At 35.0% G+C, this 13,708-nt stretch overlaps 1 protein-coding gene across 1 annotated transcript in view; it reads right to left on the reverse strand.

Moving 5' to 3' along the window:
- DENND6A (DENN domain containing 6A) overlaps positions 1–13,708 on the reverse strand; it is a 47,635-nt gene continuing 33,927 nt past the window's right edge. The window contains exons 12-20 of the mRNA XM_040246434.1: positions 13,007–13,101; positions 7,422–7,487; positions 7,270–7,334; positions 6,587–6,676; positions 4,690–4,743; positions 4,475–4,584; positions 4,172–4,274; positions 2,741–2,815; positions 1–2,250 (exon numbers count right to left, since the gene is read on the reverse strand). Coding sequence (XP_040102368.1) covers positions 2,119–2,250; positions 2,741–2,815; positions 4,172–4,274; positions 4,475–4,584; positions 4,690–4,743; positions 6,587–6,676; positions 7,270–7,334; positions 7,422–7,487; positions 13,007–13,101 — 790 coding nt within the window. The 3' untranslated portion in view covers positions 1–2,118. The remainder of the gene's footprint in view (positions 2,251–2,740; positions 2,816–4,171; positions 4,275–4,474; positions 4,585–4,689; positions 4,744–6,586; positions 6,677–7,269; positions 7,335–7,421; positions 7,488–13,006; positions 13,102–13,708) is intronic.

Here is a 13,708-nt window from a genome sequence, read left to right on the forward strand (position 1 = left end):
ACGGCTTTAAAATCCAAGGCCTTTAATTAGGTTTTCAGTAATGACCATAAATGCCTTCTCAAAACCCCTTTCACTGAAAGCAGAAGGCAATAGGCGTTACACAACATCTTGAAAGCAGTGATTCCTTCTGATGCTGGTGAGGTGAAGACAAACATTAAATGGCAGGTTTTAGATCTTAACAAGGTCTCCTCAGAAAAAAAAAAAAAAAGACAACTTTAAAAATCACACAAAAATTAAGTTATCACTCAGTCTTTGTCAGATTCCCAATGCAGTTTTAAGTTATTTTTACAAGTACATAATTTGAAATTAATAGATAAATCAGGTAAGTAAGATATGGTTTCCAATATGTGTTAGGTTTTCTGTTAAGTATAGTAAATATGTAGATACAATTATTATGCTAACTGGCATCCTTTGCTACTCTTTAGCTGTGCAAAATAAACTTGAAATGGATACATCCTGTAGTGGTATAATTTAAAAGATCCTTGATATGACACAACTTTCAAACTCTGGTCACAAACTGCATATAAATTGTAAGATTATTAAAATACGCCTTTTTGAAAAATAATAAGATGACCATTTATATCTAAATAAGGTTTCCCAGGAAGATATTAAATACTTTAGCATATAAAAGTCGCTGCCCCTTTTCCATGAGGACAACTGTTGCTTCACAAAATAACTCATGTGATCCAAGGCAAATGACTTCTTTCAAACTCAGTATTCTTTCCATGACTTTGAGGTATGCTTTGAGAGACTTACATCCATGAGAAAAGGGCACATTTGGATAGAAGACCACAGTTACATACACCAAGGACCCATTCTTATGCTGGGAGTGCCCTTAAGAGTTATATTAATAGAGACTAAGAGATAGCTCCTGAAGCCATTTCTTCTACAACCCACAACCAAATTTGGATATGTAAAGGGTAATTCACATATGTGCTATGTCATGGATGCCTATTTTAAATAGTGGCTTCTTCAGGACACTCCTATTCAAACACCAACGGAAAGAACCTTATTCTACCAAACCACAATCTTCTATTTTTGGCAAGGTAAGTATACTGTAAACAAAACAGAAGCAAACAAAAACAACAACAAAACTAGCTTAGATACATCAGTGATTCAGGCAAAAGTTCCCATGTCAACAGCAGGGAAAGTAATCTGAGAAATATTAATTTGGGGGGCAGGGAAACCCTACCAAACAAATAATGCTAAAAATCAATCTTAGAATCACTCAAATGACTATCACACAAAAGGTATAAAAATGCCTTTAAAAAAGGAACAGTTCAGTTTATAAAAATAGCTGATCATGAGGTTTATAATTAGAATGTCTTTGAAAGACATCCAAGCCAATTAACTCAGGCTCAATTAGTAAAGGGTAAGAGGAAATAAACTCTTCCATAATTAATACTAGATGCCTTCTTCTCTTCAGCGATACTAAGATTAAATCTGAAAATGGTATAAAAAATAATTAAATGAAACCTACATGACAGTTTAAAAAAACACCAATGCCACTAATAATAAACACAATAGGAGGCAAAAAATATATTTTTAAGCAATGATTACTCAAAAAATGCCTTATAAAAAACTACGTATTATAATAAAGTTAAGAAAAAGCTTCAAGACTAGCAGCTGGGCTTCTGTGAAACATGTAGGACCACGGAAGGCACTACAAAAGCATTAATCACTTCTAACTACAGTTTGACAGTTCAGTCTTTTCCTTCTTCTTAAGAAGACAGCCAGTGTGAATGTTATTTTTATGTCCCCCTGAGTTTTAACATGATTGGGCAAAGAAGCACCAATTTAAAAAAATACCTGCAATGCCAGCACTGCAGTTTGGAATCACTTAAACTGATGGCCCCACAGGTCTCTCATAAGAGCACTTTAGAACATGATTAAAAATATAGAAATGCCTTTCGGTGTTTCAGTATTAAAGTGGAACCACCACAGATATCTGTTTTTAAAAATAATGCACTAAAAATGTCTGTTTATACAGTATAGTCTTTCAACCCTGTAGCGAGCATTCACTGCTATTTTCCACTCCGAGACAGCTTGTGCATCTGGTTGAAATGTCAGTATGCTTCATGGAGTACAATCCTTTTGGCTGGAAAATCTTGGCAAATATCATGTCATGCTTGTTTTGAGCAATATGCCTTGCAGGTCCTCTGGTAATGCTAAGATAATTGCATCTATGTGTGTCCGTAACTTTTCCATAGTGTCAGGTTTCACAGGTAAATGCTCTCGATCAGCCTGTAACTATATAAGGAACATTTGGGAAGCATTTACGTTATCTTTTGGGTCTGGATTAACACAATATATTCTCTAAATAAACAGTTTTAATGGTCAAAGGTTTGAAAACTTCAGACTGAGACCAGAATTAACAGAATCTATTCTTAAAAAAAGCAAAGAACATGACACTTTTTAACAGTACAATTGTTGAGTTAAAAAAAAAAAAACTTCTATGTAATACTAACATAGATAATACTAGCACAGACCATGTGGTATTAAGTATGTCAGAATATTTTCTGTAAAGCTCATTAGACTCCATGTAAATAACTAAATATATATATATATATATGGCTTCATTATGATCTGCTTGAGTGACAAGTATTTTCAGTCCAGTGACCATCAACCGACCAATCATAGGTCCTCTCATTTAAAAATTTACTTCTGTGATACATCACAGACTACCACCTCAAATGAGAGCAAAATAACCTCACGATCTTTGGCCATTTTGGCTACATACCAGCTTATTTTTTAGCTTCAATACAAGGTCCACTGTTTCTACTTCTGTGTGTTTCTGGGTCCAGAGAAGTAAGTCCTAGAAGAATAAACAAATCCCAAATGAATAAATACTCAAAATAATATTGAAATCATGCTCTTTTAATAGGCTAAGCTACTGGGAAGGAAGGACAGAACAGGGTTTTAACCCAGACACAGCGTTACAGTTTAAGAATAATTCTGTATATGAGACAGTGAGAAGCAGATACTTTTTGATGTTAGCCAGAATGACTGTCTAATATTTGGAAGTAAAATATTATGTAAGAAATGTAAGAAATTCCTTTCTGAAGTGCTCCTTTTAGATCAATCAAGAAAAACAAATTTGGAACTTAAGATACAATACTAACCCCCACCCATAAGTAGTGAGTAATTTATAAGGAACATGAACTAACATGAAGATAACTGTGAATATGAATATATTCCTGGATATAAACTTTGTATCTTCAAATAATCTCTTCCTGAGCTTATCTGTGGTTATCTTCATAGTATTCTTTTTCTGAAAGTCACTGGGAGTTTATGATTAGAAAGTGAAAACTGAGGCTAGCCCACCTCAAGCTAAACACACTTTGAGACTATCCTTTGTATATTTAACAAAAATTTATTTGTTCTGTAGGATCTTTTATTGCAGGGCACTTGTGGAGCACAGGGTCAGTTACTCTGCAGCATGTGGGATCTTAGTTCCATGACCAGGAATCAAACCCACGTCCCCTGCACGGCAAGGTGAATTTTTAACTACCAGACCATCTGGGAAGTCTCTATCCTTTATATTTTTAAAAGTAGCTTAACTTAAAATAGTCTGCTGACAATTTATAGAATGTGGAAAAGTCCAAATACAAGAAAAATGTATTAATAATAACTGGGAAAGGTGAGTAAGGCATGGTGGAAAAGATATCAAGCTGGACTGCTTGGATTGGAACCTTAACTTCATCCAGTGGTATGCTTTCAACAATCGCTTCTCCAGGAAAAGTCTCTTAGGTTGTACTGTGCCAGTTTCTGTGGTGTAAGTGTTCCTCTGTAGCTGATTTCAAGCTACCATTCTGAGATCCCTGAATACAGAACCAGGAAGAGATGCACGCAAGTAGCTCTTGCGAGCCGATGCAAGTGGGCTCGACCACACTGCTGCTTTCACTACTTAGCAGTGATGTGATCTGAAGCAAATCACTTAATTTGTAATCCTCAAATGAATGCAGATCATAACATACCAACTTCAGTGAACTGTGAAGAGTAAAAGACTCTATCCACTTAGAGCATCTGCACAGTCCCAGCACATCACACATGATCTAGAACAGGTAGCTATTATTATTTATAAAGTAGTGAATATAGATAGAACATTCCAGTCCCTATGGAGTTATCTTCAATAGCTGCTAATCATCACACAAACACGCTGTTTTCTAACCTCTTCACAAAGAGCTTCTAGATGGAGTGCCTCCAGTTTCTGGGTCATTTCCTTCCTCCGGGTCTTGAACCAACCATCAAAATTTGGAGATTTTAGAAAATGCCTATAAAAATAAATTAAAAAAAAAAAAGTTTGAATGACTTAACTTCCTTTCCTCAATACCTTTTCGACCTATAGCTAGGAAAACCATATGAAACAATGAATTCTTTTTTAAAGAATATATTTTAAGTCCAGTTTTTTGTTTCATTTTTAAATAAAGCTCTAGAGATGGATGAAATAGAAAAGAAAAAAAAAGGGACTAACCGGTAAAGTCCAATCCAGTCGCCTTTTATTCTAGAGGTCAGCTGAGGTCCTGTTTTCTCAAGTGTTTTCATAAATTCTTCTGGAAGAAACTGTCTTAATTGGGGTGGACTCTAGAAAACAGGCATACTGAATTTAAAAATTAAACATGGATATAGTCACAGAAGTTAATTGTAGTTAGAGAACTGATATAGGAATTTAATGGAATATACTTATACCTTCCACGGAGAAATGCTTTTCTGCAAAGGCATCAAGCTTGCCACATATCTTTCCTAAGCCCAAGAAAAAAAAGTTAGTCAAGGTTAGCTTTTCTTGCCCAGAGATGTCTTCAAAAACGCTTAAACTGACCTACTTTAAAAAAGTGGGCATGGGACTTCCATGGTGGTCCAGTGGCTAAGACTCCGCACTCCCAATGCAGGGGACCCAGGTTCAATCCCTAATCAGGAAACTAGATCCCACATGCTGCAGCTAAAGATCCTGAATGCAACTAAGACCCTGCCAAATAAACAAATGAGTATTTTTAACATTTTATTTAATTGTGGCTTCATTGCTGTGTATGGACTTTCTCTGGCTGTAATGTGCAGGCTTTCCATTGCGGTGGTTTCTTCCATTGCAGAGCACAAGCTCTAGAGAGCATGGGCTGCAGCAGTTGCGGTTCTCAGGCTCCAGAGCACGGGCTCAGCAGCCCTGCAGCATGTAAGATCTTCCCAGACCAGAAATCGAACCAGTGTCCTCTGCATTGCAAGGTAGGTTTTAAACCACTGGACCACCAGGGAAGACCCAAGAATAAATATTAAAAAAAAAAAGTGGACACTTCCTAGTTTTTTATCATATACTCTTTCAATGGAGATCAACAACACCATCACTCCTCTCAGTAGATACACTAACTTTAGACTCAATTGAGAAGTCAGACTTTTAATAAAAATTTAACTAAATCTAAGATAATCCAAGGAACTACTTATTATCTTTTTATTTTTTGAAGTCTTAATTGAATTTGTTACAATATTGCTTCTATATTATGTTTTAGCTTTTTGGCCAAGAGGCATGTGGGATATTAGCTACCTGATCAGGGACTGAACCTGTACTCCCTGCACTGGAAGGTGAAGTTCTATGCTACAGTGGACCTCCAGGGAACTCCCAGAAATATCTATTTTTAATGATAATAATTAACCTTATCAAGTAACTGTGTGCCAGAAAGTTTACTCAGCATTTTACATGCATGATCTCTTTTAATATTTGCAACCATCCCTTGTGGTAGGTATTACTGGGAAACTGAGGCATTGAAAGGCTAAATAACCTGCCCAAGTTCATACAACTTGAACTTGAATTCAGATCTACTTGATTTTAGCCCATGCTCTTAATTAAGCATTACAGTCAAGTTCACTTGCCTAAATATGCACATTGAAATAGAACAATATAACCTGACATCTGTAGACCAAGAGAGAACATTTCTTCCCAAAGTATAACAGCAAAGATTTCCAAGTTGCCCGTCTACAATATCCTTAGATAGACTACATTAGCAACTATATGCGTCCCTCTGACGCAGTCTCCAGACCAGGACCACATCATGTTATTACTTTATACTGTGGGGCATCTTTTAGTAATTTAGCAGGATGCTCCATTGAATTTCACTGAATAACCATATCACCTAGTCATTTATTTCATAAATATTTATTGAATGAGTGCTACTATATGACAGACTGAGGAAAAGATAATGAACAGGACACATAAGGAACTATATCACAGAACTACATGCTAACAGATGTGTCAAATTATGCTCAAGAAAATAATATCAGAGAAAGAAGTTCCAGTAGAACATGTTAAGCTGCAAAATGCAATCTTTTAAGATTCACAACCCTGAAAAGTATTTAGCAAAAGTGTAATTAGCCACATTTTACACATAAAGAAATTGAGAGTCAAGGAGAGAAGTGACTTACCAAAATTACACAATTAATTACCAGAACCAAGAGTCTGGGTGTCTTGCAAAGAACTCTATTTTAACCACTATACACATAAGCAACCAAACCAACTTAAGCTAAGGTTTTGGTGGATGGAAAAAACATCACGTGCTCTTCAACAAGTCATTAAATTAAGCAAAGACATATGCCAACTTACTAATGGAATGATGAAGCTTTGTGTCAGTTCCAAAAAATAGCGTCGGAGGATAACACTTTGAGCTTCAGAAGGACGCTTCTGTTGTATACCCTTAAAAGAGGGAAAAATGAGAACCTAGACTCTAGTGTCAGAGAATAGAAAATAATGAATGATTATAGAAGCTCAGCTGATATAGCAGCAGCAGCAGCTGATATAAAAATTTATGGATTTTTATTTGATATGAAAAAAACCTAGAGCTTCATCTTGAAGTAATTTAATGTGAAACTCACTATGCAATATCCTATTAAAAAATCCTTAGAACAAAATATAAGATATTCATCCCATCCTTTAAAATATTAGCTCACAATGACTATCTTTATTTCATACTTGCTATATTAATACTATGTATTTTCCAAGAAAATGCTAACTATCCCAATTGTCAGGTACTAAGCTACCTCATAGTACAGTCCATAACTTTTTCACTATAATTCCTAAGTTTTCAGGAAGACTGGCAATAGTTGGTAGCTGAAGCCCCCATATTTCTAGCTCATAACTGCTGCTACATTAGTCTCCTGATTTTTATGAGACATTCATTCAGAAGAGAGACCTCTTTTCACGTGACTGCACATAAAGCACATATTGCCTTACTGGATATTGCATACCTGAGTAAGAACATTTAAATTAATACATGAGCAAGTAATCACCTTCTGTAATTGTTTTATGATATCTTCGTCTCTATTTAGATATGGCTTATAAGAAGTATAAACTCCTAAGAAGTAAAGAAGAGAAAAGAAGGTAAGCAGTAGGACCCATTTACCCATATAGTATATATTTAAAAATTAGCAAAAGTCAATACCAGGTTTAGAATCCAGAGTCTTTAGGTTCTTCAGTTTTTTCACTTTAACCTGTTTAGGTATTTCACCTAAAGGAAACATCACAAAGATTCCTGTAGTTATTTGAATTTCACATATCACAAAACTGGAATGTTCTAAGACTGATAATCCACTGGCTGTTATTTAATACTTATTAGTCAGGGATGTTGCAGCTAAGGTATTCTTGTTAACATCGATTGATATTTAAGAGTTTATTCCTAGTACTTTAAAACTGGATAAAAGGAACACTGGGTTATAACAGCATTACAGAAACAATCTGTGTAAATTATATAAAATGGACATTTGATTTCATTAATACTGAACATTACTTTAAAATTTCCCTTTTCATCACTCAACTTAAGCTTTAAAATCTTTTGTGCTAAGTATATGGAACACGACTAAAGTAGCATTTTGAATATGATGTCAGATATAATACCATTTAAGAGTAGACAGAATTGAAAGCAACTCCTAAATTAATATGCAGCTGTAGTATTCAAAGTTTTTTTCTTCTCCTGGTACGGCCCCAAATTCCGCTTTTGCAGTGTAAAAACACTGCCACCAGGTGGCGACAGTGGAAGGCGCAACCACAAATCTGAGCCACAAGTGGACTCGACTCTCGATTACTGACCAGGGAATGCACAAAGGAGTATGACATAAAACAGAGTAAAGATAGAGGATAAACTGTGCACTGTTGAATATTTCTCCTGGGTAGAAACACAATCTGAAGATATGTGCAGCAAGGAAACAGAACAAAGTCAGCTATTGAAGCTGTCTGGAGGAGATAAAGACAGGAGACTTTGAGGACAGACTGAGAAAGAATACAAGAGTCCAGAACATTCAGATTTCTGGAATGGTTTTGATTCTTTAGCTCAGTTTTTACTTTATCAACTTATTCTACACATTCCCACATACTAATTCTTATGAGAATGTCTCTCATCTTGAGTCTTATCTTGTGGTTTTGCTTTCAGGAGTCAGAGGAGCTTTATAGAAATAAATATTTATGTGCCTATCTTCTGTTTCCTTCTGCTCCAAATCACAAAGCACTTTGCAATTCTTGTATCCACTAATGCCATTTATTATATATCATTTCCTGAAACTCCCTGTCCACAGGAGCCAAATATCAGGGAGGAGAATAATCCGGCAGTAGGTTTTACATATTCTTTGCATTCAGTAAGTTCTAGGTAGTAATGAAAATATAGAGTAATCCATACCAGCGTTGCTTTTATACTTAAGGGCAAAGACAAGAATATCACCTGTGCAGAATGTTCACTAGCCACAGTTCCCCTCTGATTCAAGGAACCTCATCAGATGCAAGATGTATACTGAACTCTAACCCTAGATACCATAATCCTTACACTGTAGTACACAACAGACATACAGAAAACTAGTCGTAAATATACACTGTCTATTGCCAAAAAAGGTTAAATGATATTTGTCAAATACATCCGGAAAATAAAACAAGAATGCCAGAAAATGAACTAAAGTCTTAAAATTATAGATGTTTAATTAAAAAATACGTATTCAATGTCTGTTATGTACAAGCACATAAAAGAGGGGCTTCACATTGTTAATAATGCATTGCACCTCTGCACATTTGCCTAAGAATCTTCTACATTTAGGTGAAATGTTTTACCTTTCATGAGATCATCAAACCCAATTTCTAGTTAGAAATTCAGTTTATAATTTGACCCAATATTCAGTAGTAGAATTACTTTCTCTTTGAGGAACACTTGTTAAGTGCCATTATCCTAGCATTATGTTTCTTCATTTAATAGGATTTGGGTGAAATTAAAACTAGGTACAATCCATAGGGAGTAATCCCTTTATAACAGGAGGAATGATTCTTCTGCAGGATTAAAACTATACACACATACATACACACATACACACACACACATATATATACATGTTTCTGATAAAGCTACAAGCTTCTGGGCCCAGGAGAGCAAAATCTCAGTTTCGCTATGCCTTCCCAGCTAATTGGACAGAACATACTTTTTCTGCAGTTTTACTGATCCACTTAGATAGTCTTGAATTTTCAAAGTCAGGATTCCAAGCAGACCTGTTAAGTTTTATAACCTCTGGAGAAATTTGCAGTGATCCTGGTCTCAAGATCAATGGGCAGAAAGGAAAAATATCCTAAGAAATATACCCAATACTCATAAATTAAAAGATAAATGGATTTTCATGAATATGATATCAAAACCAAAGACAATGAAGGAAAATACTGAGAAGCTGAACTTCATCACAGTTTAAAAGGTTTTGTGCATCAAAGGATACTATCAAGAGAGTGAAAAGACAACCCACAGAACAGGAAAACATATTTACTTTTCTTTGTATCAATAATAATAATAATAATAATAATAAAGGACTATATACCAAATGGGATTTATTTAAGGAATGTAAGGTTAGTCTCACATTTAAAAAATCAATTAATTCAATATACTTTATTATAAAGGACAAAAACCACATGATGATCTCCACAGATACAGAAAAAGCATTTAACATTTAACACCAATTCATTATACTCATTCTCAACAGAGTACGAACAGAAAGGCACTTCCTCAACCTGATGAAGGACATCTATGAAAAACCTACATCTAACATCATAATTACACTTGTATATTGAAAACTACAAAACGTTGCTGAGAAAAATCAGAGAATATCTAAACAACAGAGAGACATTCTAAGTTCCTGAACTGAAAAACTCAGTATGTTTAAGATGGCACTTCTCCCCCAAGTTGATTACATATTCCCTGTGTAACCAAATATATTCCTATCAAAATTCCAGTTACCTTTTTGTTTTCTGCCCAGTGGGCAGAAATTGACAAGGTTATCCTAAAATGTATATGGAAATGCAAACAGCCAAAATAGACCCAGAAGAGACAAAACTATTTTGAGAAAGAATAGTAAAGGTGGAAGATTTATATCTCCTGATGTCAAAACTTACTATAAAATTACAGTAATCAAGACATACTGGTATAAAGATCAATGAAACAGAAATAAGAGCCCAGAAATAAACCTTATGTTTATGGCCAATCAATTTTCAAAAAAAGGTATCAATGCAATTCAATGGATAAAGGACAGTCTTTTCAACAAATGATGCTAAGACAACTTGATATCAATGTGCAAAAAAAAGATGATGTTATACCCTGAACCCCACATCATACACAAAAATTAACTTGGAGTGGTTCCTAAATATAAGCGCTAACACAATAACATTTTTAGAAGAAAACATAGAAGAAAATCTTTATGACTTCAGGCTTAGGCACAAGTTCTGAGATAAACATCAAAGGTCAATTCATAAAAGAAAGAAAGAAAACTGATAATCTAGACTTCATCAAAAATTAAGTACTTTTGCACTTCCAAAGACATCATTGAGAAAACAAAACAAGAAGTCAAATTCTGTGAGAAAACATCTGCAAATCACATATCTGAGAAAAACCTGTGTCCAAAATACATAAAGACCTCTTACAACTAAAGAAGACAAAGAGTCTAATTTTAAAATGGACAAAAGATTTAAATCAACATTTCACAAATAAGATACACAGATGACTAATAAGTAGATGGAAAGATACTCAACATCAGTAGTCACTAGGAAAAAGCAAATTAAAGCCAGCATTTCAAACCCACTAGAAAAAAAAAAAGGAAGAGATAATATCAAATGTTGGCAGGGATGTGACATGAAGAGACAGGAACCCTCATATACTGTTGGTTAAGAATGTAAAATGGTGGGCCACAGCGGAAAACAATTTGGCATTTTCTTAAAAAGTTAAGCAGGCTCATGCCACTTTACCAATGATCTTTGCAAAAGCTTCTGACATATAATACTAATATATATATAATATACTAATATATACAATATACTAATATATCTAATATACATAATATACTAATATATATAATAATACTTACATCCCCAATAGATAGCCTTTTCTCATTGAAAAAGGACAATAAACAGTAGTCTACTATGTTACAATTAATCAAATAGTCTAGATTAATAGGACTCAAATAAGAAAGTAAATATCAAGATTAAATTATGATAAAAGCCAACTTTCCATAACTTCTCACAGATAAGACTCTGGTCACTGCTGTGCTCTGAATCATCAGGCAGAACACTAACGAAATGTCAAAGGATCAGGACACTGACATTTCCAGAGTGCCTTGAGTCAAGTACCGTGTTTAATTCTCCCAGCAGACAAAGAATCCAAGGCTTAAAGGGCTGTTCTGCCTAAGGTCACACAGATCTGACTGTCAAGGGAAAGTCCTTTGCCCTTTCCCCTATTTCTTTCTTTCTTTTTTTTTTTTATTTATTTGGCTGCACCAGGTCTTAGTTGCAGGCATGAGAATTCTTAATTGTGCATGTGGGATCTAGTTCCCCAAGCAGGGATTGAATCCAGGGCCCTCCACATTCCGAGCACAGAGTTTTAGCCACTGGACCACCAGGGAAGTCCCTTTCCCCCATTTCTTAAGGCTTCTAAAGATTTCAGTCTAAGATTGAGTCTAATATTTGTAAATAACAGGATTTAAAACGTTATTTCCTGACTCTAATACATTTATCAGATTTATTTATACTCCAGGAAGGATATTTTATAAAATAATCTAAATAATGTATTAAATATAATACCCATGAATACCAAAAGAAAAGTCTTTATAAGTAACATATCATAAAATCATTAAAAAGAACATTTTGAATAGCTCACATCTTAACTATTTGCATAGAAAATTCAAGAATGTCCAGTGAGAAAATGTCAGAGGTACCACTAAACTGTTATTTAGGTTAACAAAATTGCCAGTGGTTAGAATTTGTTTACTCATTTAATAAACATTCATTAAACATGAATGGAAAGACACCATGGATAGGTGGTGGTGGTTTAGCCGCTCAGTCGCGTCCGACCCTTGCTACCCCGTGGACTGTAGCCTGCCAGGCTCCTCTGTCCATGGGATTCTCCAGGCAAGAATGCTGGAGTGGGTTGCCATTGCTTTCACCAGGGGATCTTCCCAACCCAGGAATCGAATCCCGGTCTCCTGCATTGCAGGCAGACTCTTTACTGACGGAGCTACAAGCGAAGCCCACAGAGAGGTACTATGTCTTTTTTTTTCAATGAAAGCACCACCTGTGGCTACTTCTTTAATCAGTATCAGTACCACAAAAATGGATACTTCTTGTTTTCAATTCCTAGTTGAGAATTTTGTGTTAAACTGAGTAACTTGAACTTTCTTTAAGGTTTTATTCAAGCAGTGCTGGGAAAATCTTATTTAATTGGGCTTACATTAATATATATATATATATAAAGTAGCTCAAATTTTTGAGGTTTCATTTTTGTTATAATTAATTCACGTAACACTGTAGGTGCATTTTTGGTAGGAGGACATGATGGCTTACACATTTAAGAACCATATATTTTAACTGGAAGTCATGCTCTCCTCCAAAGGCTTTTATTCCAGTTGGCTCAAAGAAGTTTGCCATCAACATAACTAAAAAGTAACCAAGCAATGAAAACAAACAGGAAGAAATAAACCTGCTCATCCACATTACACACTGAAACAAGAACACCAAGAACTTTACCTGCAGGTTTAAGGTCTCCTATTCGAATAATGTGCGGCCAGTGCTGGAGTGTTTTTGCAAAAAAAGGGTTGGTTACTCCTAATATGACTGAGGGCCTACATAAAAACAGAACAAAACCAGAGTCACCAAAAAACACATGTTCCATCAGTTTACAATTTATTTTGAGAGAACAATAGATTATCTTTTCCTTCACTGGTACTATGTATCAACTACATGCCAGGCACTAGTTTTGGCATGAGGTATATAAAGATGAAAAGACACCATGGTGTATGTATACCCTTGGGTATGTATACCCTTTTTCCTGTGTGATTTTCTTAAAATCAATTATAATATCAGAAATTAGAATACAGTGAAGGTGATATAAAATGTACAAGAATTACAAAGGAGAAACTATGTCTGCCAGGGGATTAAAGGACAGATTCACTAAAACAATGACATGTGTACAGAGATATGAAAGATGAATAGGAGTTTTGTTTTGAAGTATAGTTGATATATAATAGTATATAAGTTATGACAGGAATTTTTTGTCAAGGGTATAAAAGAAAAAAAAAGTGATACATGAGAATGAATAGTATGTGCAAAGACATGAAGTGAGATCATGGTCTACCTATAAAACTACATATAGTTCAGCATTCTTAAAGCAAAAAGCTGGAAGCATGAACAGTTTGAAATGAAAGCAGATGGGCAGATGCTAGCCAGATC

The sequence above is a fragment of the Oryx dammah genome, unplaced genomic scaffold (genome assembly GCF_014754425.2).
Source record: "Oryx dammah isolate SB20612 unplaced genomic scaffold, SCBI_Odam_1.1 HiC_scaffold_9, whole genome shotgun sequence".
Classification (NCBI taxonomy): domain Eukaryota; kingdom Metazoa; phylum Chordata; class Mammalia; order Artiodactyla; family Bovidae; genus Oryx; species Oryx dammah.